Raw genomic sequence first — 27,899 nt, forward strand, 5'->3', positions numbered from 1 at the left:
ATTGATGAATGCAGAATTTGAAATCAGGTTTCCCACACCTCCTTTTAGTTTTTTGCTAGAAGCTTATCGTAACCTGAAAATTTCAAAATCATTCCTGCATGTTTGCAGTGCCCACAAACTGCAGAGCTGCCCAGCACCAATAACAGCTTCAAAATTTTGACAATTTTACTTATACTCACTCTACTCTAGCTTACTGCATGTGCTTAGATTAGTTAAACAATGCTGGGTTAAAAAAGAACGAAGAAAAGCACAAGTGTAGTTTCCCAAGCAATTCTGTTCCCAAGAGGTAGCTAATATATTTCTGCTGAATCCAAAGTACTGTACTTATTCGATTCTAAGTTCTTTTTTTTAAAAACACGAGGTAGGTGAATCGCTGCAGCCCGCGATGGCATCCCGGAAAGCTTGGTTGCAAGCTCGTTCCAAAGGTGCAGCATTTTCAATGCACTTGATTGCACAGAATACTGTGCACTGTATTACTAAGAAAAGGACATTGACCAGAAGGTCGACGAGGACGAGCGAAGGGGAGCAGTTATCGTGGAAATGAATGCCGTTTGCATGCTGTCCCTGCTATCGTTCTCAATTATTTTTTCGGCTGGCTTACATTAGAGGAAAGTCCTCATTTTTTTAATTGGCCTTTAACTTTCGGGTGTCGGCTTAGAATCGAGGCCGGCCTATATTCGAGTAAACACGGCACTGCTCATCAGTACTAGTTACTGGCAATGTATGCAGCACAAACCTTTATTTAATTGTGTGAGCTTACAGAAAATTGTAATGTAGTTGTTTCTTCAACAAACATAAATACAGGAATGATAACAGCCAGAAATAAACGAAACATGTTTTCTCAAATCATTCTTCTCAGACACTTTTTTAATAGTGAAAATGGATATGCACATCGTACTAGAATTTGTTTGCAAAAAGTCTTCTGTACAAAGGAAGGGCAGCATACCTTACAATGATGTGCAACATTACCAACACTTTGAAGACAAACTCTGCATCTTTGCAGCAACCCAACAAGTAGCATCAAAAGTTATTTGTACAGAGGGCCTTGCAGGGCACAGAGGGTGCTCAAGTAGTAATGTGAAGTTGGCATGAGTGTGTAAACATGAACAGGTTGAAGCAACCTGCAAATGATGGAGGCAGTGTTGCGCTGGAGCACATCCCAGCCAGAAAGCAGACAGAAAATTCCGGATTTTCTCTTACCATCTTGCACAAAGATGCAGAAGATGCACTCAGCATAATATAGAGAGCACTCACAGCTACCACTTCACTTGACGACTGAAGCAGTGGATGTGATGAGGTATTTTAACAGGCCAGCACAGCTGCACACTTGGACTGAGCCGCTTGGATAACTCCCATTTAAAGACCCTTGCACTGCACAGGCTTCATCTGCCGCAAAAAAAAGGGACTCTTCTGGTCAGCTTTCTTACAGTGTTCGTGCATACTGCCACCACCTCCTTTTCCCAATACTCAAAAAGAAAAGGCACGCGCTGCCACTGTTGCAAGTTAGCTTATGTTCAAGAGACCTAACAATTTCCGTAAGCAAGCCAAGCAAGAATTACCAGCTGCTATAGCCTTCCTACAGGTCAAATAAACAAAACAATTAACAAATAATGCCAATCAGTTGTAATATAAAGCGAAACAACTGTATAAGGCAGAGTCCACGTCACCATCACAAACGTCTAATAACATCTTGCAAAATGTCTCAACAAGGCTTGCTCCAAATGCTGCTGGTTAATTTCAAGCAGGCTGTCTTGTTTTGTGGGTCTGAACGCACACAACGTAGAGAAACATTACATGGATGGATTAAGACAAACTGGTTCGGTCGGAGTAGCTCCAAACTGACCGCTGTAGGCGTAACAATCAAATGGAGCCCTAAGAGAAGTCAGTTGCAAATGCGCTGCGTCCTGGCAACAACCCAGTGCCACTGTTTGCTATGCCAGAAAGCACTTATCGCCCTCCTGCCTCAGTGTAGTATTCACAACAACAAAGGAGGCACAGTAAAACACGTCATGTAACATTTGCCAAAACTAACAGCCCATAGCAGAGTTCAGTTTTGTGGCTGTATCCACTAAACTGACGACGAAACAGATGGTGCAAGTAGTGATGAAGCGTCCATTGCCATTTACAAGCCTAGGATGTTGTGTCTTTATCGTCAATTGAGAAACTTGCGGCAGTTTTGAGACCCGCATTTGCACTTAATTCGGATGTGGCTGGCGAGGTGGCTTTTCTCTCGATCATGTGCTTCAGTGGCTGCAAGGGAAAGTAAATGGACGTAAGGGTGACAGGTAGCTTAGATAGCTTTACACTGCATGAAAGAGCTTTGCAGAGCTGCAAGCAGTGGCGAGAAGTGTTTTGTAGCAGCTTCATCATGTCGTACAGCAACAGATCAATCAAGGTAGAGATGCTAATACAGGATGACCGAAAAATACTATAATGCGAAAAAACAACCATAAGTTTTCAACGCACAAATGAGATGGGGGCATGTTTTTTTTTTATCTGAAAGCGCATTCAATCCCGTAAAAAAGGTCATATTTCTAGTTCAAAGTGTCCACGTTATATTTTGGTAAAGGCTCCTAGACGCTTCTCGAAATTTTTCAAAGTAGCCGTGGTGCCTTCTGGAGTGATTTCACTCCAGGCTTTCTTAAGAGCACGGTTCAGCAATTCGTTGGATTTGTGCTTGAAAGAGCATGCTTTTTTTTCTCCACTATCCCCTAAGCAGCGAAGTAGTCTTACAGACTGAGATCAAGGAAATTTGACGGCCAAACTTCATTTGTCCAGAAGGTGAGAAGGTTTGCCTTGCACCACTCGGAGGTCTTCTCCGCACTGTGAGCTGGAAACCAGGCTTGCTGAAGCCGCTGGTAAATGTTTCTTGCATTCTCTCGAGCCCAGGGAATAATGCCGCCCTCCAGGATTAGCTCGCAGTGTGTCTTCGTGTTGATTTTGATCTATTTTTTTTCACGAAAACAAGCTTCATCTCCTCAAGGACTGAAATCTCGCCAAAAACCATTATGCTCTTGTTCAAACAGGGTTTTTCTACTCGCACAACTGGCAGAGGACCATTTGGCAGCAAGCCTCAATGATTTTGCAAATTCCTGTCCAGTTCGAGAGTGAATATCTCATTGCTGAACGGAATCCGGTTCGAGGCTTCACAGCGGCTCATATGCTTCACCATGTGGCAGCCTGGAGGCCTTCATCTGGTCTCTGAATAGCTGTCCCTTTGCTAATTCGTGGACTTGGAGTCCTAGGTCCTGTTTGACACGTAGCTGCATGGTAGGGTTGCTAACTTCATGCTCCTGAGCAAGTTTTCTCATGTTTTTCAGGAGATTCTGCTTGATTTTTTTTGCAGATGGGCAATTTCATCTCCCGGGTTCCAGTTGTTTGAGGTCTTCCACTCTGCTGCTGGCTTTAATGCCTTTTGTCTTCCGGAATAGGTTTAAGACATACATAGTGGACTTGCACTTTCAGCAATCTGAGCATCTCCAGAATTAGCATTTCTGCCCGTGGCACCTGACAACGGTGTAGAGTAGTTCTTCAGAGACCATTTTTCCCCAGCAATATCACACCAATAGCATTAAAAATGGCAGTTGTAAATGAAAAAAATCAGAAGGAAAACGAATGCAACAATAGTGATACTCAGAAATGCAAACAAAATTAAATAAAATATAATTCAAAGCATGTCATAGTACTTTTCGGTCACCCTATAAATAATCTTCAATTAATGTAATAATTTCTCTTGACAAGCAGCACAGAAACCCACACACACCAATATAAGAAACAATAGAAATAGTATGCTAAAAAAAGAATTTCAGCTGCACTGCATGTGTTGTCAGTAGTGGACAAATTTTTCAGCTTCATACGCAATAGCCTCCCTTTAAGACGAACTTGAAGGGACCAGAAAATTTGTCTAAACAGAAGTGCCCTTAAAGAAGATATGTGACTATGCTATGTATCTACAGTGTTGTGCGTTTTTATCGTGAACACTTTAAAAAATTTCCCCGCCTCAACCGCTGGCTCATTTGCCGTGAAACTGCACACAGAGCTTGCGTATTATGGTAACTTTTGTATCGTAGCAAGTTTGACAACGGTACTTACTTAGTTGAGCTGTGCATGATGCGAAAACGCAATCGTCTACGTAGAGATCGGCGAACCAAACCCCGCAGACGACGTTTTTTTCGCTGAGCTGCGGCAGTGGCGCCATCTGTTTTTGGCAGTCGAAAGCATCACGACAAGGCCGCCGAGGCGAGCGTTTCGAGAAGCGCGGCCCTTTGAATATGCCGTTGCGGCCGTTTCGTCTGCTTCAACTGCAGCGCTTGCAACATTTTCGGCTAATTGAGCGGAAAAAATATCAGAACAACAGATTTAAAGAGGCTTTACCTTTCAAAGAATATTGTTTGCAACGCTCGTCTCAGCGGCCTTGTGATGCTTTCCGCTGTCGAAAACAGGTGGCGCCACTGCCGCCCTTCAGCGAAAAAGCGCCGTCTGCGGGTTTTGGTTGCTGATCTCTACGTAGACGATTACGTTTTCGCATCATGCACGTCTCAACTAAGTAAGTACCGTTGTCAAACTTGCTACGATACAAAAGTTACCATAATACGCAAGCTCTGTGTGCAGTTTCACGGCAAATGAGCCAGCGGTTGAGGCAGGGAAATTTTTTTAAGTGTTCACGATAAAAACGCACAACACTGTATGCATGCGCGCGCGCGCGCGCACACACACGCACGCACACACGCACGCACGCGCGCGCGCGCGCGCACACACACACACACACACACACACACACACACACACACACACATAGGAAAATAGCCTTTCACTAAGGATAACTGCAAGCTGAGCATTTATTACACTATGCATGAAGCGAGCTGAAGACAGAGTGTAAGGCAAATGGCAGGGGTCGTTTTATTTTTTTTTCACTGCCTTTTTTTTCCCCATGTATCCCACAGCAGCTGCCATTTGTGTGTGTGTCCTTCACTTCTGGTTTACACCCTGCTCCAAGCCCTTCAAAGGTGCCCAGAAAGGTAGCCTTGTGTCTCGCTCTTATCTTGCTCCTTTCTCAGTGCAGCTGTTACCAACTCTAGAGGCAGGCACAGCACACGCAATGACCGCGCCTCGCGCCGCCGGTATTTGGCCATCTCTGCGCTGTGATAATGTACGTTGCAACGCCGTGCCAGTTTAAAATACGACCCTGGAGTTTTAATCCCACATCAATGCCCAGAAAAGAGCGAATAAACTGAACCTTGAGTGAAATCATTATATCACCCCACTGTCCGCAGATAACAAAGTACCATATCACCATACACATACTCAATAATAAGGCCTGCCATTACACAGGGCAATTTTTTTTAACCTTTACAAATTATTATTTTATAAACTTAGGTTGGGTATGGTCTGTTGAGCTGGATTGTACAGAAAGGTGGACACTATGTACCTCGTATGGATCAATAATTAAACAATGAACTCAAATTAACTAATCAACTTTTTATTTTTAGTTTTTGGTGGCAATGTTAGATAGCGAAATCAATGGCCATCAGCATCAAGCTGGGCTGTGTTTATAAATTTTCCTAATTGGAAATGTAGTTCTAAATATAGAACATCAAAACTACGCTCTGAATGCTCCTTGAGTTAGCACAAAAGAAGTTAACTTAATTACAGCGGCGGCATTATATAATTGGGTAATGTGGGGAAGTCAACTCAACGAGCTTTCAAATGCTTATTTGTGAAGTTCCAATATTTCGAACCACAATGTCAATTAAAATTTAAAACAGGGGTCACCTGTCACATGTTGAAGGCCACCAACTTTGAAACATAACATTGGTCCTTGAAATAAAAAAAATATTAGTTAATTTAGATTAATGAATTGTCAGATTACTGATCCATCCATATGAGGTATGCAACGTCCACCTTGCTCAACAGTCCAGCTCAACAGACAGCACCGACGTATGTCTCACAGTTTTTAAAATAAAAACCTGTAACGGTTAAAAAAATAACCCCGTACAAATACTAGTCATGAAATCTAAGGTTCGACGAAATCTCGTCTGGTCGGGTGAATACATTGGCGAAAATAACGAAGCGCTGACCAAAAGGTGTTGTCAAGATGGATCTTGACAACACCTTTTGGTCGGCGCTTCGTTATTTTCGCCAAATACTAGTCATGTGCAAAAAACTTAGTGCTTGAAACGTGCCTGTTAGTAGTGTGCTCAGTGATGTCTGTTAACAAATAGTGCCTCGTATTTATGTGAGCCCTTCTGGACCGGGCTAATAAACTCGTGTAACAGCACTCAGTGGCTCTTATATCTGGTCATCTTGCATGTGAAAGCACTGACCGAAAATCGCACTGCGGCGTCACTGACTAGGCCGACTATTTTCGTCCTAGTCGCAGCATGTGAAATGAGCCTAACACAACTATGATGAAGATGTCTGAATGTACCACCAAACCACTTGTGCGACAGAGTAAAGGGCACAGTTCCCTGCGTGCTGACAGTACTTGGTAGACTAGTCAGTGGTTCCACCGCAGTGTGGCATCAATTTCCTGAAAATTGCCAACATGTTTTGTCTCGATTTCCCAACTGCGAACTTAAAGGTGCACTAAGGAGGAATCTGAACTCGTCTTTTTACCGGGGGAACTCTATCTGCACGTTCGGGGCATTCTTAGAAGCGAATTGTTGTCCTGTGCGGCCGATTGCCCTAATTAAATCGGATTAAACGTACCGGCTCCCGCCTTTTTTTGAATTCAACGCGGTAGCTAGGCAGAGTCAACCAACGCGTGGAGTGCCTTTCAGCCAGTCCAGTGGCGGCTTTGCTTTCACTTTAATTTTGTTTTTTAGGCTTCTGTGAATAAACAGTTTCAGTCACAGACAATATAGCCACAAATTAGGCCCACGGAAATAAAAATACACGTGAACTCTTTGATTTACGTATCACTCCGCCAATGGCAGAGAGGCAAGCCGCCACGGGACTGGCTGACGCGTTGGTTGACTCCTCCTACCTACCGCGTTGAGTTCAAAGAAAGGGCGGGAGCCGGGATGTTTGATCCGATTTAATTAGGGCAATCGGCCGCATAGGACAACAACTCCAAGTTTCTAAGAATGCCCGGAACGTGTAGATAGAGTTCCCGCGGTAAAAAGACGAGTTCAGATTCCTCTTTAGTGCACCTTTAAACAGTTCTTCCTGCTGGGCACGCACTCTGCTGATTGCATATGTGGTCTTCTTGAAGGATGCCTGCTTGAATTTTTTTCAACACAGCACGAGAAGAGGATGAGCCCCTGCCACACGCCGAGTGAGGCGAATGCGTTAGAACTCCCACTTGAACTGTCTGAGGGGTCGCAGTTGGAGGGAACACTCGAGGGGGAAGGTAAGGGGTGACTGCCAACGAGAAGGGGAGATGGAGGAGAAGAGGTGGAGGCGGATAGAGGGAAAGAGGAAACGAGTTCAGCACTCAGTTCTCCTTTGCTCATGCAAGTGGCTGTCTCCAAAGTGGTTGCACTTGTGTGCGATGAATGACGTCAGTTAAAAAAATCTTGTAGCATGCTGTAGAAATCTAATGCCAATGCATATATTGTAGCGAAGAGAAAATTGAAGCGACACACGCCAAACTGCGACACGCGCTGGCATCCGAAGACATACACATTGTAGCTGCAGCCAACCAACTGTCTCTGAGCTACGCCGCCGCCGCCCGTCGTCCACCTCCCGTACATCATCAGTACCAGACCGCTGCCGATTCCGGCTCTCGATGCTACAAGTTCGTGCCTCCGTCTGATGCACGCCTGGAACTGCTGGGCCGCAGGAAAACCGACATCTGGAGGACTGCAGACCGGAGGCCGCTGTGTTTCCACTGCGGTGAGCCTGACCACATGCACCGCTACTGTCCGTACCGCGAACTCGGCCTTCGAGGTTTCAACCGAGCTGATCCGCGACCCACCACGGTGAACAGCCCCGCGAGATACAGGACTACCTTTGACGCTCTCCATCGCCAGTGTCAGCTCCATCTCACACCTCCCGGTCGCCGCCCCCTCGCCGATCATCACCCCCTTCTCGCGGATCTCGCCTTGAGAGCCTTTCGCCACTTCGGGAAAACTAAGTACGGCGACGACTGGAGGTAGCGTTGCCGGTGTAGCACGCAGTAAAGAACCTCCGCCTACATTGGAATGTCCCCGCTCGACTAATGGCACCCTTGGAAGCGAAGACTGTTCTGTGACCTCTAGCAATGTACACGTTTTAATCAACGGTCGTAACGTAATGGCACTCGTCGATACCGGTGCCGATTACTCGGTCTTCAGCGGCAACTTCTCTCGGCGCCTTCGCAAGGTTACCACCCAGTGCGACGGCCCGTCCAAGCGTACCGTGGGAGGTCACCTCGTAAACCCTGTTGGCAAGTGTACTGCCCGCGTTGAGATTCACAGTGAGACGTGCCCAGCCACATTCGTGATCTTGGAGAATTGCTCCAAAGATGTTATTCTTGGCATGGACTTTCTCCGTGAGTATGGCGGTGTAATCGACGTAGGGAGGAACAAGTTGACCCTAGATGCACGTTCTTCATCGCCAATACCACCTCGGGCCCCTCGCGCTGCCGTGAAAGTTGATGCCAACCATGTTCACTTGCTGCCGTTGTCGACAGTTTTTCCCGGTCCGAGCCGATACAACCGCATGTGGCGAAGGCGTTCTTGAAGGAAGTGTCCAGATGCTACTTACGCGGGGCATTGGTGTAGCGTGGGGGATTGCCAATGTTCAATATGCGCATGCCAACATTTTAGTGTCCAACTACAGGAACGAGCCGCAGCACCTGACGAAAGGGGTAGTTATACCTCAACTGGATGAACTGCGAAGCTGTTGCGCTGCCTGAGGAGGAGGCCCCGTCCGGGTCATGTGACCCTACAATGTTGCCCCTGGACATCAATCCCAAGCTTGAGCCTTCTCACACACGCAAACTGCTCTCTCTTTTGCATCGGTACCACAACTGTTTCGCGACGACATCCCGAGTTCGCCAGACGCCCGTCGCCAAGCATAGAATTATTGTTGATACCGCGACGCCCCCGATTCGCCAACCACCGTACCGCATTTCCTTGAAGGGGAGGGAAACCATACAAGAGCAAGCGTGCGAAATGATTAACGACGACGTCATCCAGCCATCCAACAGTCCGTGGGCCACCCCTGTAGTACTGGTCAAGAAAAAAAGACTGGACCCTTCGATTTTGCGCTGACTACAGGTGACTCAATAAGGTGACCAAGAAGGACGTGTATCCACTACCTCTCATTGATGGCACTTTTGACCGTCTCCGTCATGCCCGTTATTTTTCGTCCATCGACTTGAAGAGTGGATACTGGCAGATTGAAGTGGATGAGCGCAACTGCGAGAAGACCGCATTTATAACACCGGATGGACTCTACGAGTTTAAGGTCATGACATTTGGCCTGTATACAGCGCCCGCAACATTTCAACGAGTCATGGATACCGTGCTCGCCAGACTGAAGTGGCAGACGTGTCTCGTGTATCTGGATGACGTCATCTTCTCCAGCACTTCCGCTGACCATATTGTGCGCCTTGAAGCGGTTCTTCAAGCTCTTCTGACCGCCGGACTCAAGCTCAAGCCTTCGAAGTGCCGCTTCGCAAACAGAGCTGAAGTTCCTAGGCCATGTTGTCAGCCAAATGAGTGTGAAGTTAGATCCAGAGAAAACGGCTGCCGTAGAGCCCTTCCCTCCACCATCCGACAAGAAGACTGTCTGCAGCTTTCTCGGCCTCTGCGCGTACTTCAGACGTTTCGTTCGCAACTTCGCCCAGGTCGCAGCGCCACTTTACCGCCTTACGAAGGGTAGCGTCGCCTTTGAGTGAACCGAGGAGCAGCAATCAGCATTCCGCCAATTAAAGCACGCCTTTGCAGCGCCTCCCGTACTAGGCTATTTCGATCAAGACGCCGACACTGAACTCCACACGGATGCCAGCAACCAAGGACTAGGGGCAGTGCTTGCGCAATTGTGCAATTCCAGGACGGTACGGAGCGGGTTATTGCCTATGCCAGCTGAGCTCTTTTGAAGGCGGAGTGCAATTACTCGACAACTGAAAAATGGCCAGGCTTAGCTTGGTTAAGCCAAGAATGCGTTGCATATCTCGATGGAGTTCCGTGCTGCTCCGTTGACTCGATAGGCTATTGACTCGATCGCCATTGAAACTGCCCGTGTAGCAGCGCTCGATCGCCTTTGAGTCGATAGACTATCGGTTCGAGGGCCCTCGAAATGCCCGTGTGACAGGGGTATAAGACTGTCCCGGCAAAGGAGCGCAGCTCTTTTATACATATGCCGTGACGTCAATCATAGCGCAGCGCCCCTAGCGGGAGGAGCGGGAGTCAAGTGGTGGCTGCGGCCGCGCGAGTTGGGGCCCAGCTTTTCCTCCGTGACGTCACGCGCCGGCGCAGCGCCCCTAGCGGGAGTATCGGGAGTCAGGTGGTGGCTGCGGCCGCGCGAGTTGGGGGCCCAGCTTTTCCTCCGGCTGTCGTGACGTCACGTCACGTGGTTTGGTGGCTGCCCGGCCGCGCCCAAGGACTGAACTGAGTGATTGCAATATGCAACGCATAAAAGAGTGTCTCGCTGTCGTCTGGGCAATCACCAAATTCCGGCCCTATCTGTACGGTCGGCCTTTTCGCATCGTTACCGACCACCATTCGCTGTGCTGGCTCGCCAATCTCAAGGATACCGCAGGACGCCTTGCTCGGTGGAGCCTGCGGCTACAGGAGTACGACGTCATCATCATCCACAAATCCGGCCGCAAACATAATGATGCTGACTGTAGAAGAACGGCAGATTGGGCAAGTTGGAAATTCTCCATAATATTAAAACAGCGCTAAGCAACAAGGACGAAGAAAGAAGGGAACACACACAAAGGCGCTGACAATCAGTGCATTTGTGTGTGTTCCCTTCTTTCTTCGTCCTTGTTGCTTAGTGCTGTTTTAATAATATGATGCTGACTGTTTGCCTCAAGCCCCCGTGGATCCGGCGCCACGGGGCGATAATGACGACGAGGATGGCTTCCTTGGGGCATTGGACGCGGCAGATATGGCTACTCGGCAACGCAATGATCCTCAGAGTCGTCACCTGATGGCACACCTGGAAGGCCATGAATACGTGGTGCCCCGCATTTTCCCGCATATACTGCCGACGTTCTGGATTCTGCACAGCATATTATACAAGCAGAACTTCGACAGCAGCCCGAAGTCATGGCTCCTTGTTGTGCCAGAAGACTTGCGCGCCAAGGTGGCCGAAGCTTGTCACGATAATCCTGCAGCTGGTCACCTTGGCTACAGCCGAACACTTGCACGTATTCGAGAAAAGCATTATTGGCCGCAACTTCCTAAGTACGTCCGTCACTGCGTAAAAACTTGTCGAGAGTGCCAAAGGTGGAAAAGACCTTCTACACGACCAGATGGACTTCTCCAGCCGCTCTACACACCGCATGCTCCGTTCCACACAATCGGAATGGATTTTCTCTGCCCATTTCCAACGTCGAAGTCGGGTAACAGGTACATTACCATAGCCACCGACTACCTAACCAGATACGCCGAGTCCCGAGAACTTCCGTCAGCGACGGCTACTGAGGCAGCTCAGTTTTTTATTGCGTGTATTATGCTCTGTCACGGTGACCCCGTCATTTTGATCACTGACCGGGTGCCGCGTTTCTGGCACAGCTCACACAGGAGATCCTCCGTCTCAGCTGTACCAGCCACCGCCGAACTACGGCGTACCACCGTAGAGGCTGACATGATGGAGAGGCTGAACAAAACGATGGTTGACATGATCGCCATGTATGTGGACGTCGCCCATCGCAGTTGGGATGAGCTACTGCTATACGTTACATTCACTTATAATACCGCTGTCCAGGAAAAGACAGGTATGTCCCCTTTCCAACTGGTGCATGGCAGACAGGTCACCACGATGCTTGACGCTATGTTGCCACACAAGCCGTCTGTCGACGTAGTCGATGATGCCCGTCTAGTCTGCGAGCGCGCGGAGGAAGCTCGGCAACTCGCTCAACTCCGCCTCCAGCACCAACAGCATACAGACGTCGGTACAATCTCCGTCGACATGACGTCCATTTTTATCTTGGGGAGAAGGTCTGGGTCTGGACGCCGGTACGCCATCGAGGTGTCTCCGAGAAACTCATGAAGTGCTAATTTGGCCCGTATACGGTTCTTCGCCGCATCAATGACCTGAACTATGAGGTGCTGCCCGAAGGAATGCGACCGTCATCTTATCGTTCCCCGTGCCCTGAAATTGTGCACGTTGTCCGGCTTAAGCCGTATTACGCGCGATAATCGCGTGCATTTCCCACTGCCTTCTACATCGGCCAGCAAGATTTCCGAGTCCCTGTGTGTGGTTTTCCGCCAAGTGTTTTTTGCTCTCGGGTTAGCATCGGGACGAAGCATCAGGACAATGCTTCTTTATAGGGGGAGGGAGTGTAGCAAAGAGAAAGTTGAAGCGCGATTGCCGCGTGCCGACGACGACGCTACTGCTAGCGGACCTGCCTGTTCCTGCGTTCTTGTGCTCCTGCTGTCACCACCTGTGCTCGCCGCTGGCCTCTACGTCAAACAAGCCGTGACAATATGTCTCACTGACTGTCCGTGAATTTTTCTTTCTTCTCTTGCGTATACATGCGCGAGAGAAGAAACCTGACAAGACCACTAGATGTATTGCGATTAACAGCTACCACTGTGAAAAGGAGAAAGCTTTGAGCACACTTGGGTGCTCTGTATGGGCACCATCATGGAGGCTGTGGTGTGGGCACACTCTCTAAGCCAGCAACAGCAATGGTGGGTTGCAGTTGGCTTTGCGTTTAATCAGGCAAGTTTCTTCCTTCCTTTGGGGAACATGAGGGTAGCAACCATCTTTAGTCAACCATTATGCTAATGTACTTCCACATTGCAAAATGAGCAATTGCCACAGAACAACACAATGGCTGACCACAAGCAGCATTGTTTTACACACGTCTTTTTGGGAGCTTAATAAGCGATTGCTTGCAAAGTCCTCCCCATTTACGCTCGTCTCATTCCCTTTCATGGCCATAAGCTGGTTGTGCCATTGGCAGTGTGGGCACCTTATTTTTCATTGCTCCCTTTCACTACTGTAATGCATATATGGCATCACGAAACTTGATATTTCACACTGTCATTAAACCCAACTTCTGACAAGCAGGACATATTTACAAGATATTCTCATGTTCACCTCAGAGAAAGTCCACTGCACAGTCTTCTGCAACTTTATCGAAACTGGTTTAAAAAATTCTGCCGCCTCAACCGGACACTCGTTTACAGTGAAAACGCAGACAACGCTTGCTTACTGTTGTCCCCTTAGTTGCGTAGTAAGTCTCACAATGGTACTTACAATGCTTGGCCGCAAGTGATGCAAAACCATAACCATCTGTGACTAGATCGAGGGAGTGAAAGCCGCCAACATTTGAGTTCCTGCCGAAGGGTAGTGGTGGCGCCATCTGGCATCGCTGAAGGAAAGCGCCGCGACCAATAAGTGCCGAGACGGGAGTTGCAATGCGCGCGGCTAGCTTTGAATGCGCCGTTCGGGCCATATCGTCTGCTTTAGCATATCGAATATTTTTCGGCCAACGCATTTTGCAAAGTATCGTAAACAATTAAGTGACTTGACGGCGATTTACCAGTAAAAGATATCTTGTCCATTTTCCAGTCAAGTATGTGGAAGTATGTGTAATGTGGAATTTGGCGTGAAGGAGTGATCGGCCCATTTTGTAGTGATAGCTACATTACGGTAGCGTTTGGAGCCTTCAGCGTGGCGGCGGTTGGTCACATGGTGCGGAGCAGCTGCCGGAGGCGCGGCACCATGGCTGATCATGTAGTTCGTCACGTGGTTGGTCACATGACCAAGTTCCATTTGGCCAGCTGTAGCTATCACATCACTCCAGGTTTAACCAGAGCTAAACCACCGCCAATTTTTCTTTGAAGAAAGTCTCTGCCGAGTCGTATCTACGCTTTATGAAAAAAAGAATTCCTACCGAAGCTGGTGGAGTGCCATATGCAGCAAAAGATATGCACGTTCCAGGAAAATGGTGCCCCCGGCCCCTGCGTAGCCAAAGTGCGTAAGTGGCTAGATAAAGAATTTCCAAGTCGGTGGATAAGGCAAGGGTCCCCCAAGATGCCATGGCAACCACGCTCGCCAGACTTTTTTTCTTGAGATTTTTTCATGTGAGGCTACTTCAAATCAAGGGCCTACAATGCAGGAACCCTTACCAGTATTGAAGAACTGAAAGATCACACCAAAAATTCAGGGGGACACTTAGTTGACCTAAAGTGTGGTGAGGTTAAAGACTTTAGCGCGGTGTTGCTGCTTGTGTCGCTGATGTGTGGTGAAGATGTTGATTAAAGACTACATAATTGTTTGCTTCATGTCACTTTCGCTGACGTTCATTAGTGTGCGCACACTTGGTTGCTGGAGACACAGGAGAGCATTTAGGCGCCATCCTTCCGTATCTGCTGCGTTCAGCAGGCGTCTGGCAAGATTGCCTGGGGAGCGCTCCTCTCGAACGATGGCGGTGCCACTCGGTGCCACTCAATGACGTCACACGCACGCGCAGTAGGTTGAAGCGCAGCTGGATTGTCTGCTGGCGCCTTGCGCATGCACAGTGCATTATCGTATACCGAGTTCCCAGTTACGACATACTACACGAACCACTAGTATTACTAATTAACTGATTACTAATTTACTAATTAGTCAATTACTAATTACCTAATTGCTGATTAATACTGAACTGTGAGAGCACTTGTCTGCTTATGTGGAGGAATGAGAAAGCGTGTGTCTTGAGGAAAGGAAAGGTTTTTGAGGAAAGGACAGAGTAGCTCTCAGATCTCGAAATCACCTCAATTTATTTATTCAAATGCCCTCAGGGCCCGAAGGCATTAAAGAGGGGAATTGACAGCTAAAGTGTGACACTTTTCTGCGAACATCCTGAGTCGTGAGCCTATAAAGGCTTTAGCAGAGTTCACCACAATCAGTGACGAGATGTGAGCTGATGAGTACAGCCCAGGGGATGCAGCAGTGTATCGACACTGCCGGCACTCACTTCGAGGACTCAGCCAACTGAGCACCTTCTGACAGCACTAACTTCTGAACTCGATAAACTGCACTTTTCTTTTCACAACTTGGTATACCACCAGTGACTTAATGTCTTTCTGTTCAACAGCTGATACATTTCCCTTCGGACGACGGAGCATGCATGCCGAGAAAAGACCATGGTCTCATTCTCCTCCAGTGCTCGAAAAGACTAATATTTGCTGTTGCGTAAATGATCATATATAATCCTGGAAATGGCCTACAGTTTACGTTGTCGGCATTGCAGAGCATTAACAACGATGCCTGAGACGACAAGGCCCGAACGGCGCATTCAAAGCTAGCCGCGCGAAATGCAACGCTCGTCTCTGCACTTTTCGGTTGCAGAACTTTTTTCCGGCGATTCCAGATGGCACCGCCACTACCTTTCAGCAGAAACTCGACGTTGGGGGCTTTCACTCCCATCACAGATGGTTCTGGTTTCGCATCACGCATGGCCGAACCTGCTAAGTACCATCGTGAGACTTACTATGCAACAAAGGGGACAACGATAAGCAAGCTTTGCGCGTGGTTTCACCACAAACGAGCCTCTGATTGAGACAGGAGAATTTTTCAAAACGGTTACGATAAAGATGCAGAACACTGTGCAAGGAGCAATGCACATCCTCATGTCCCCTTACTGAAAGCAAACAGGAATTTTTTCTTAGTGGTGGCATTGATCAGGGAGAAATCAGTAGCACAATTAATTTTTAGGTGAAACAAATTAACCTGCTGCTGGTGGTATCCCAACCCACAACTTCCACTAGTCCCGTACGGTGCTATTTGATTGGCAAGGCAAGTATGCAACATCTCGGGTTCGGATCCCACCAGCAGCACGTGGCTGTCTTTTTCTGTTAATTTAAATTTGACCTGAAAAATAATTACGCTACTAATTTCCCACTTTGACTAGCACCAACATTAACTCTCACTGAGGGAGAACTAAAATTTGACACAAAGTGAAGGGTAGACACGGATGAGCACTTTGTCCACATCGAATTTCAGTGGGCTCTCTATGGCATCTGAGCACATAGCCCGACCTACCACCCCTGTGGACCGTCACTCTCCTATGCTTTACTTGATGCCAGTGACTGTTGGCTTCATTCATAAGTATACCATAATGAGCCCCTCATTTCCCTACCCTTGTGTGCCCTGAGGCCAGAAACCTGTGTCCAAAGCACTGGGGCACTACTTGGGTTGTGCTCACACCAAGGGTGAACGTACCAGCAAGAGTGGCATAACTGAAAGGTATCGCTGCTTAGTTAGTGGCAAACAAATCCAAGGTGCTGACCTGAGCTAGACATCTTGTAGTCGACGGTGAGCTCTTCATGGGCACAGATGTCCCGTTTTGTGAAGAATGCCAGGCGCGGCATCCGGACGTCCAGGTTGTTAATCCACACCATGCAGACAGCCATGTTTGGCTCGCACTGCAACCCACAAAAAAGGCGAGAAGGAGATTCAAAACAGTGACTGCAGGTCGTTCTATACCTTTGGTTTATTCACAACTGACCGCACTTGTACAGAATGTGTCATCACACTGGGTATGTTCATCTTGTCCAAGTGTTTGCCATAAGCCGACTTCACCAGGTAAGAACAAAAATGTAACAAAAATTAATGTTGAAAGCAAGACACGATCAAGCAAGCTATTTTAACGTGGGCCCAAAAGTTACGGTTATCATGTTATTCAGAGTAGAGCAATGTTAGTCACCAAAGGCTCTTCTGCAAACTATAGTTGCTTTGGAACATGAAGTAAGCAGGTATGTAGAAACTGACATGCCCGTGGGTTTTCCAGCCTCCATGCAATCCAATCCAACATCCATCATGCTTTCCGTCATGTGCACCTCCATGGTGTCGGCACATTGTCTGCACCTCCGGCTTTGCTTTAAATCCCGCATCAATCAATAAAACATGCATTCGAGTGGTATCAATCAATCAACTAACCAATTAACTAACCAATCAAAGCATTTTCATGTCACAAAGTTGAAAAGAGGTGGCAGGAAAAAAAGCTGTACAGGGTAGTTCCACATAAGATTGAACAAAGGGTGCCTGGATGACCTCTTACATTTATTTGAAATTTTTATATATTGTTGCCTAATGACTGGAAAGAAGACTTCTGTGATTGGGTTTGCCCCCTCCTCCAAAAGAAAAGAGGTGGAGTTTGCGCTTGCATGCTCTGTTTTGGCCAACATTGGTCATGAATTACAAAATATATTAGTGTTAGATAATTGAAAATTATTTGTTTTTATTTGTGCTCAGTTATTTTTGTCTGTCTGGAAGGTATAGTCTTTTTTACAACATTTGTCAAAGCCTGGCCAGGAAATGTTTTCTGTCTACTCTGACAAAGTGCCTGTTCAAAGCTCATAGTGTTGGAATTTGAAGGCGTGGGCTCATTTCCCATGCCATGCGCCCTACGAAGCTGAGCACCAGGCCAGGGAATGGCTAGTACCCATTTCAGCATGACCGGTGGGTTCCCGGCGGCAGTGGGAGTCGAGCCTACCACCGCCCAAAGCCGAGGCGGGTGCTCTACCTACCACGAGGCCACGGCTGTGGTTCTGTCTACTCTGGAGGTGTTAATCTCAAACAAGGCTTGTGGCAGAGTGGCAGTAATTACGCTTTCTGTTCTATGCAAACTGATATCAAACTACTGAAGTTCATATTTACATCACTTTTATAGCAATAGCTACATTAGAGTAGTATTTCGAGCCTTCAGCGTGGTGGCGCCTGTGGTGGCGCTGCAACCCTGTGGTGGCACTGCCACACTGTCACGTGGTGCAGAGCAGCTGCCGGCGGAGCGGCGCCATGGCTGATCACGTCGTTGGTCACGTGACCAAGTTCCACTCGGCCAGCTGTAGCTATCGCGTCACTCCAGGTTTAACCAAAGCTAAACCACTGCCAATTTTTTGATAAAGAGATTTGATTGCGCTAACTTCAAGAAAACAAAGAACAATTTGACACTTCTTTATATTTTTTAAATTTTGTCCACATATTCTCCTCCATATCAGCTTTTGCAGTCATTAAAAATGTGCTGCATAATTTGGTTGCTCCACTAGCTACGACCCCTCCAATGAGATCCTTGTGCAAGATTTGAAAAAATAATGCAGATCTGACTTCTTGCCTGCTACATCTACAGAATCTATAGAATGCACGCAGGGTGGAGAAAACCGCCGGAAACTGGTCATTTGTCTCCAGACATGGTCTCTACAGATGGGAATATTACGTGGCTGCTCACCGCCACGGGGCTCTGCGTGCCAAATAACCACTGGAAACAAGGCCTTTTGTGCTCAAGCTCAGTGTAACTTTTTTTGGCGGATAACGGCCGCACTGTGATGCAGCCCAGACGGTGACTGGAGCCAGATGACACCCAAGCCCTCCATTACAGCAGGCAACCTTCGTGAAGTAGACAAAGGGTGCACTAGCAAAGGTGTGCTGGCTGCTTCCAGAGGAGACTTGCTGTCGCCACTGCTATAATGGCTACACCGGACAAGAGTCCACGTTCTAATCCACTTATGCTGGAGGCACAGCACTCCCGAGAGGTTGTTGAATGTTCACTACTGTTGCAGATGAGTGAGAGATGTACTTGCATTTTGCTCTTACTCCACTGCTCATTTGCGACAAAGTATAGCTCTAAGCAGGTGCTCTGTGCAGCTCACCTTTCCAAGCACAAGATCACTGACCTAGACATCAATGTTTTCAAGGAACTTCCAATATCCGAAAGACATGTGAATGTCAATGTGACTGACTACTTGTGCTACGAATGCTTTCGGTTTTTCTGAAATGAAATATCTTCACGGAACACGCAGTTGAGTAATGACATTTTTATGCCCCCTGAACAAGAAATCAACTTCATCAATCGAAGCACTGTGGCTACCAATGTGTCCCTGTCGAGACCGCCAGGCACAGTGAGAAGTCAGGGCAGGCATGCTTACATCAACAAAGTGAGGTGCAGAAGGCAATAACCGAAAAAGTAATCTGCAAGATATGCCGGGCGTGCAGCCAAGGTGAAGAAAATTCACCCAGAAGAAAGGTGCTCCTTGTGCGTACAGTAGACCGAAAGCATTCAGCAAGCCTATGCAGCATAAGCGACACACCAGGAACATTGCCAACTTCTCACTCTCCTTCTATCAACAGATTAAGAAGCTTACTCTCCAAGCATCAATGTATCTTATCAACAAGCCCAGAAAACTGAAAGAAAATTGCAGCAAGTGGTACCAGATATTTTAGTTTTGCATATTAACTACCTACTAACCACTCGATTAGATTTTTAGAACTTCAAATAACATTTCGTGACGATGGCCATGTTTGCTGGTGCTTCATGCCTAGAACTGAGCAGTCCATATAACCGTACTCATCAGCTCACTCCAAGATTGTCAAGAGAGGGATTGCTACGAACTGCTTCCATAATGCGCTGCAAAAGAGTTGCCACCGCAGCATGAAGGCAAGCTTCGATAACCAGTTTGAACGTTTGGAGGCAGCTGGTTTTCTGAAAGAGCTTTTGAGGGCAGTGGCAGAAACGCTGTTGCAAAAGATCAAGGTTCAAGATGTAAAAAGGGTTGACCAAAACACAGCTGAAAAAAGAAATATTGAAGTTATGCCCTATGTGCCCAAAATATCTCACACCATCAAAAAGGTCGCTGCAAAGCAGGGAGTCAATTTTGTGTTTTCTGCTCCCAGCAAGCTTTCACACCTGTGCTCACGTGTAGCAAGTGGCAGGACTTATCGTCCGGTCTGTTCGATGCAGCATGAAAACCGCTACGTCACCTGTACCACAGGTGTGGTATACAGAATTCCGCTGACCTGCGAAAAAGTGTACACTGGCCAAACAGGCCCGTGTATTAATGAAAGACTGAGAGAGCACCACAACTCTCTGTCCCCTACTGATGGCACTAACTTGCCTCGACATTGCTGGGAATGCGGCTTCTACCCGCTGTTTTCTAATGTTAGTATTGTTGGCAGAGGCAAGGGAAAAGTTGAGTGCGAAATTCTCTAAGCCTTCCTCATTAGTACGCAAGGGGATGATGCATCAGCAATCCTTCTATCTACCTTATGCAGAAGGAACTAGCTTCCTTTCGCAACGGCGCTACATCACAGCTTATCTTTAGATGTAGATTTTTTTATGACTGAGCTGTGTCACCTTTTCCTGTCAGACTGTTTCCTTCAATAAAGCACAGTTGTTAGTCCAGTCGTCGTGTGTGTGCCTTCTCTCTTCGCTGTGTTCCGTCTTTTGACTGTTTTTTTTTCCTGAACAATTGACCATATTCACGCTATCAATCAAGTGATAAAGAAATCCAAAGAGTATAACCAGCCCCTATATGTAGCCTTTATAGAATACGAGAAAGCATTTAACTCAGCTGAAACTTTTTCAGCCATCATGTGGGTATTGTGGAATCGGTGCAGAACAGCCTGATGAAAAATAGGAAGATAAAGTCCTCCATAAAGTCAGCAATAAAATTCCAATAAGAAAAGGTGTCAGGCAGGGAGACACGATCTTGCCAATGCTGTTCACCACCTGTTTACAGGAGGTATTCAGAGGCCTCGATTAGGAACAGTTGCGGATAGGAGTTAATGGAGAATACCTTAGTTATCTGCAATATGCTGATGACATTTCTCAGGAGATGAACTGCAAAACATGATCAGTGAGTTAGACAGGCACAGCAGTACTGCGGGTCTAAAAATTAAAACGCAGAAAACCAAAGTAATGTTCAACAGTCTCGGAAGGGAACAGCAGTTCACAGATGGTAGCGAGGCGCTGGAAGTGGTAAGGGAATAGGTCTACTTAGGGCAGGTAGTGACAGCTGATCCGGATCATGAGAGGGAAATAACTAGATGGATAAGAATGGGGTGGAGAACATATGGCAGGTTCTCAGATCATGAATGGTAGGTTACCAACGTCCCTCAAGAAAAAAGTAACTAACAGCTATATCTTACCGGTACTCACCTATGGGGCAGAAACATGGAGGCTAAAAAGAAGGGTTCAACTTAAGTTAAGGGCAGCATAGCGAACCATGGAAAGAAAAATGATAGGTGTAATGCTAAGAAACAGGAAGAGGGCACAGTGGGTGAGGGAACAAACACGGGTCAATGACATCCTAGTCGAAATCAAGAGGAAGAAATGGGCTTGGGCAGGGCATGTAATTCAAAGGCAAGATAAACGATGGTCCTTAAGGGATTCCAAGAAAGGGGAAGCGTAGCAGGGGGTGGCAGAAAGTTAGATGGGTGGATGAGATTAAGAAGTTTGCAGGGATAGTGTGGTGCAGCTGGCACAGGACCGGGTTAATTGGAGAGGCCTTTGTTCTGCAGTGTCTGTAGTCAGAGTGATTATGATGCAGGGAAGAATGCTGATGACAAAAACTGCATGCATTCCTTCACGCTGGCTCACGTTCTTACCGAGTGGTTCACAAAATGGGCAATGTTCCCGTATGTTCCAGCATCCACAGTGTACATTGACCCTTGATCCACAGATTCTTCTGCAAGATGGTAGTCAAGGTCAAACAGATATGTGCAGCCTCTGGAGTCGTACCACTCGCCGCGTTTATTTGCCTCTTCATCAGTGATCACCTGCACAAACGTGTGGGAGAGGTATGGCCTATTAGAGGGTGGCTTCACTGATGTCCTGCTAGGCTAACAGGATATGCTGCACATTGCACTCAAACAAAAAATAGCAAATGTCTTTGCTTGAAAATGAGCTTAAAGGACAGACATGCACACTTTGTCCCATTACATTATCTCTCTGGGCATAATAACACTCTGTATCACAAGCTGTTTGCAGCACTGTCAAAGGTAGAGCACTCTCGTCCAATCAGGGCCGCGAAAGCACAGCAAATAGTCCCTCTAATATTTGAGCAGTCTAGGACTATCTTTCAAAATAGCAACATAAAAATTTAAAACATAGTTTGGACTAACGTTCTACAGTATACAGCAAGGAGGTTGATCTACAGTCAGTCTGCCACGCTAGTCCGTGCATGCGCGCGCCCAGCGGTGCTAGATATCACCGCACGCTATCACGTGACGTGGTCACGGGGGGACCGACTCTCTTCTTTTTAATGCATTTTTACTTTTTATGACTAGGCTTAAAGTCTCTCACCGGATGCTCCTTTCTCAGTTTTTTTTTTCCTCCATGGAAAAGCCGATAAAATGGCAGATTTTGGCCTGCAGGCGACTGAAATTAGTCCAAAAAATCGAACTTTCGGACTTTTGAAGTCCGAAATATCCGTCGCAAATATGTATGCGCTTCTATGGGGTGACTGACGGTGCCTCATCGAGGTCCGAAATATCCTACAAGTCCGAATTGTTGGAGTCCGAATTACCCGTCGGCTACTTATATATATATATATATATATATATATATATATATATAGTGAAGTTGTTGGTCCGCTTGATTCTTTGTCTTCCTTGCACCAAAGGTGCGCCGTCAGAGACGGTCTTGTGACGAATTAAGATGCAGGTATTAAGGAAGTATGACTTGAAGTTTTGTGTACAAAAATTTACATTACATACAAGTTGATGCACAAGAGACAATTTAAGCAGCAAAAACATTAAACAACAAAAGGTGGAACTGGCTAACACTAGGGAGGCCCCTACTCGGCATAACCGAAGATGCATTACACCTGACCGCAGCCTAGAACCCTTTTTCCCGGCTCCGGGGCCTGGTTATAAAGACCAACGGCCCGGCCTATATTCAGTAGCATCCAATCATGTCAAACTATTAGCATGATTTGTTAAACAAGTGTATGGACCGCCCTCCCATTTCCGTAAGGTACATAACCCTTTCCCTAAAGTACACAAGACAAAAATAGACATCAAATTCACTTCAAGAAAACCCGATTTTCTCGGAAGGCACCACAACCATTGGTCTACTGGTTTGCATGCCCTGCCCAGCAGCTTTTTCAGTATTACCAAAACACTCTCTCTCACACAAAACGAAAAGCAAAAACACACAATCATGCCAGCACGTGCAATCGGCCTCCCCGAGGTCCATCAACCCCGGCACCATCCCGCAATTAGGGCTGTCATCGGGCTCCAACGGGACGCTTCTGCTGTTTGGTTTATGGGGGTTTAACGTCCCAAAGCGACTCCGGCTATGAGGGACGCCGTAGTGAAGGGCTCCGGAAATTTCGACCACCTGGGGTTCTTCAACGTGCACTGACATCGCACAGTACACGGGCCTCTAGAATTTCACCTCCATCGAAATTCGACCGCCGCGGCTGGGATCGAACCCGCGTCTTTCGGGCCGGCAGCCGAGCGCCGTAACCACTCAGCCACCGCGGCGGCTTCTGCTGTGAGCAACTGCCAGCTCGGCTCCGAGTTTCCCAGGTGGCTTAGCATTCCCAGGCCTACCTGCTAGCCAACGCCTCATTGATACCCAGTCAGTGGGGTCATCTCAAATCTGGCCCTAGCTGCCCATTCGTCACTTTTATTGCCCCCTCCCTGAAAAAGTACCACTTTTCATAATCTTCCAAACAAGACGTTCGTCGCAAGCTCATGCCACGTCTGGTGTCTGTCGAGAGAAGGACTGCCGGCGGGGAGTGTAGTGCTCCTTGCACGTCCAGCGTGAAACAGCCCTGGAAGGAGAACAAAGCGTGCGGCCCGCCGCTGCCTGGGGTGCCTGACACTAAGAAGGATGTTCAGCGTGCTCCGTCGCCGTCTGACGGAGGGGAGTTCAAAGGGAGGCTGCAGAGGTGGGGCGCCAAGACCAGGCCTAATGACCCCACGCATCGCCGATCCCTCATATATATATATTTGCCTGGCCAGGTTGCCCATCACCCGGTGGGCAAGTGAGCAGCCTGCCACAAACCGTCTCCAGACAGACAAACACACAAGGGCTAAATGCGGGGAGTGACCAGTACAAGTGCTAGGGCACTAAAATAACAGTGCCCAGACCACCCGCTTAATATATAACTTATACTGGAACCAGAAAAAAAGAAACAAGAAAAATGTGTCCCAGCCGGTCGTATTCCAACCTCAATTGTAACGTGCCAGCACATTAGTTCAAAAACTTGAAGGGGCGCTTAAGCTCCATCTTAAGGCGAGGATGTTAATGGGTCCCTTCAGCGGCCTGGGGTCCTTTCTTGCATGTTACTTCCCAGGTACGGATCACTATAACAAAAGAGTTAACCCACCCTTAGGGTGTAGAAGAGCCTTATGTCAAAATACTACAAGATATATATAGCAAGTGCACAGCTACCATAATCCTCCATAAAGTCAGCAATAAAATTTCAATAAGGAAGGGCGTCAGGCAAGGAGATACGATCTTGCCAATGCTATTCACCGTCTGTTTACAGGAGGTATTCCGAGGCCTGAATTGGGAACAGTTGGGGATAAGAGTTAATGGAGAATACCTAAATAATCTGCAATTCGCTGATGACATTGCCTTGCTGAGTCACTCAGGAGATGAACTGCAAATCATGATCAATGAGTTAGACAGGTAGAGCAGAATGCTGGGTCTAAAAATTAACACACATAAAACCAAAGTAATGTTCAATACTCTAGCAATGGAACAGCAGTTCACAATTGGTAGCGAGGTGCTTAAAGTGGTAAAGGAATACGTCCACTCAGGGCAGCTAGTGGCCGCTGGTCCGGATCAAGAAAGGGAAATAAATAACTAGAAGGATAAGAATGGGGCAGAGCGCATATGGCAGGATCTTTCAGATCATGAATGACAGTTTACTAATACCCCTCAAGAGAAAAGTGTACAACAACTGTAGCTTACCGGTACTCACCTACGGGGCAGAAACGTGGAGGCTAACGAAAAGGGTTCAGCTTAAGTTAAGGACAACGCAGCGAGCCATGGAAGAAAAAATTATAGGTGTAACGTTAAGAGACCAGGAGCGGGCAGAGTGGGTGAGGGAACAAACACGTGTTAATGACATCCTATTCGAAATCAGAGGAAGAAAAGGGCTTGGGCAGGGTATGTAATGCGAAGGCAAGATAACCACTGGTCCTCAAGAGTGATGGAGTGGATTCCAAGAGAAGGCAAGCATAGCAGGGGGCGGCAGAAGGTTAGGTGGTTGGATAAGATTAGGAAGTTTGCAGGCATAGGGAGGATGCAACTGGAAAAAAACAGGGTTAATTGGAGAGCCACTGGAGAGGCCTTTGCCCTGCAGTGGGTGTAGTCAGGCTGATGATGATGATGATGCTGAAGAGTACAATGCGGAGGCATTGGAGGTCCCTCTGTGACCTACGTTCTGCCTGCATGCCTGTACATGCAGAATTGGCCATTCTCTACTGACATTCGTAGATCGCTGGGGGTCCTTAAATCATTACTGGCGCAGCGGTTCAGAGTTATGCCCCTGCCCCAGCAGGCTGCTGCTTCAAACGCAGCCACCAGTGGGACCCATGTTGCTCTTCCTGAGCAACCTATAATTAATTTCACTGCCACCTGACACAGTTTGCTCACAATCCGGCGGGGGGTTGTGATGACATCACAAGGTCACGTGACCTAGGCCTCTTCCTCTGGGGATTTTTTGCTCATATTGCCGCCGCCACCGAGTTTTCCGTCGAAAGGGACCCTTAATCCTGCTACGTTTAGTAAAACGAGCTCTTGGGCGAGTTGGTTACTTGTCTTAGGCATAGTAGCAGTGCAAAAACACACACAAGAGAAGAATAGACACCTAGAGACACGCACAGATGCTGCACTCACAACTGATTTTATTCCAAGCTATCAAAGTGGAATATATAGGCTGCGTCGCGCATGCGCGTTAAGAGAGAGAAAGAAGGCGTGCCATCACAACATCCTGATCATACATCTTATCTTGTAGCAAAAAAAAGCTCATGTTCCGAACTATACAGCATAACTGACGTATCACTAATACAATCACTGCCCCTTTTCTTTATATGGAAGGCGTCCAAAAGCTCACGTGCGGTCTGGTCTTTACCTCTGCCTAGGACCATAGTACTTTCAAAATGAGGCCAACACTTGCAAGACCTGCAGTGCTGAACTAAGTGCACGTCCTCACTGTTCTGTAAATTTAGTTGGTGCTCCCTGAGTCAATCGTTCAGGCATCTGCCTGTTTGGCCTACATAGGCAACGGTATCTCGTAAACCACTCCTGTTTGGCAACGCACGCATGGCCTGGTATGCTTTTTTCCGCAGCCTTTTTTTGCGGATTCCTTGCCGGAGATATGAGGGCTAGCTTAGATAGTTTTTCCAGAGCTGAAAAAACGAAAGGCACCCCAAACCTGCCCGCAACCTTCTTCAGGTTGTGTGAAATTTTATGCAGGTAGGGGACAACTTCCGGTCGCACGCTCCTTTCATCTTCCCTCGTCTTCAGGCTCTTCGTGTGCTTCTTCACTTTTTAAGGAGGGTCTCGGCAACCGCCGTCACGACTGACTGAGGGTACCCAGACGCTACTAATCTTCCCAATTGACTATTAAAGCTGCTTGCCATTTCGTGTTCGCACGATTTCTCCAGTGCTGATTCTAGGCAGAGGTTTACAATGCTGCGTTTTAGGAGCTTTGAATGAGCGGAATCATACGGTAGGAGCTGTTTTTGCACACGTGGAGCATATGCTGCTTGCAATAAGTTCTGTGGCTGACCAAATATTACTGAATGATACTTTCCGCGAAATCGTGGCCTGGTGTGACAGATCAGGAATGGTCTTCAATTCTGATAAGACTGTGCTTTTGCGCATGACAAGAAAGAAACGTCCTATCCACTTTAGTTACTCTGCTTGCGGCACCACTATCTCGGAAGTCGAAAAATACAAATATTTAGGCGTTTTAATAAATTCACAGCTTAACTGGAGCGACCATGTTGATTACATCTGTTCATCTGCGTTAAAAAAACTTGGATTTTTGAAACACAAGCTCAAAGGAGCACCCAGTCACGTTAAGCTATTAGCCTATAACTCTCTTATTCGGCCCAAACTAGAGTATCCGGCTATAGTGTGGGAACCGTACACCAAAAAAGATATAGCGAAAATAGAAAACGTGCAAAGGCGGGCTGTGCGCTTCATTTACAATAAATTCAAGAGAACTGATTCACCATCTGCTTTAATGGCCTCCAACGAAATTAAACCTCTTCGTATAAAACGGAAAATTGCTCGATTAACGTTTCTTCCTTCACTCATCCAGGGAAAGTTAGGAATTTCTTCTTCACCTTATGTTACACCTTCAACTACACGAAAAACCCATCACCAATATACCCATGCCCTAACACCATATTTTGCAAAAACAAACTTGTTTAAATACTCATACTTTCTGCGCACAATAAACGATTGGAATGCACTGCCTGAACAGATTGTCTCGAGTGAAAGTTTTGAAAGAAATCTTAGCAATGAATTTTGATGTGCAAATTGATGTGCAATGTATTTCTTTTGACTTGTTTCGCTCATTTGTGTCATGTGTCAAACCTTTTGTCTATGTAATAACTTTATGGCGTTTGTAAATATGCCTTGTTATCTGCCCTTCCTGCTTGGACCACAAAGTCTGCAGTATTATGTAAAAAAAAAAAAATGCCCAACACACACGTTCCTCACCAAACTTGACACGTATGTCTAAAAACTGAAGGGCCTTTTGCTTCGGTAACTCGCAAGTGAACGCCAGTCCCTTCCCATGCTTTTTAAAAGCGTCTAAAATGTTATTAACAGTAGCGCAGCAGTGTAAAGGGCTCTGCTTGTCCAAAATGATAAAAAAATCGTCAACGTATCTGTACACTTTCGTGACTTCGTCCAGGCTAAAAACAGAAGATAAAATCTGGTCAATGCTGGCTAAAAATATATCGCTTAAAATGGGTGCAACGCATGACTCAATGCAAATTCCTTTGGTCTGCAAGCAGTGCTTGTCATTAAAAGTGATAAAAGTACTTTGGAG

The 27,899-nt window shown here is 47.0% G+C and overlaps 1 protein-coding gene across 1 annotated transcript in view; it reads right to left on the minus strand.

Moving 5' to 3' along the window:
* Nucleotides 1-704: 704 nt before the first annotated feature.
* Nucleotides 705-27,899, minus strand: part of LOC144107181 (histone-lysine N-methyltransferase SUV39H2-like) — a 133,729-nt gene continuing 106,534 nt past the window's right edge. Inside the window, exons 9-11 of the mRNA XM_077640186.1 lie at nt 21,478-21,648; nt 16,385-16,520; nt 705-2,250 (exon numbers count right to left, since the gene is read on the minus strand). Coding sequence (XP_077496312.1) covers nt 2,153-2,250; nt 16,385-16,520; nt 21,478-21,648 — 405 coding nt within the window. The 3' untranslated portion in view covers nt 705-2,152. The remainder of the gene's footprint in view (nt 2,251-16,384; nt 16,521-21,477; nt 21,649-27,899) is intronic.

The sequence above is a fragment of the Amblyomma americanum genome, chromosome 10 (assembly GCF_052857255.1).
Source record: "Amblyomma americanum isolate KBUSLIRL-KWMA chromosome 10, ASM5285725v1, whole genome shotgun sequence".
Taxonomy (NCBI): domain Eukaryota; kingdom Metazoa; phylum Arthropoda; class Arachnida; order Ixodida; family Ixodidae; genus Amblyomma; species Amblyomma americanum.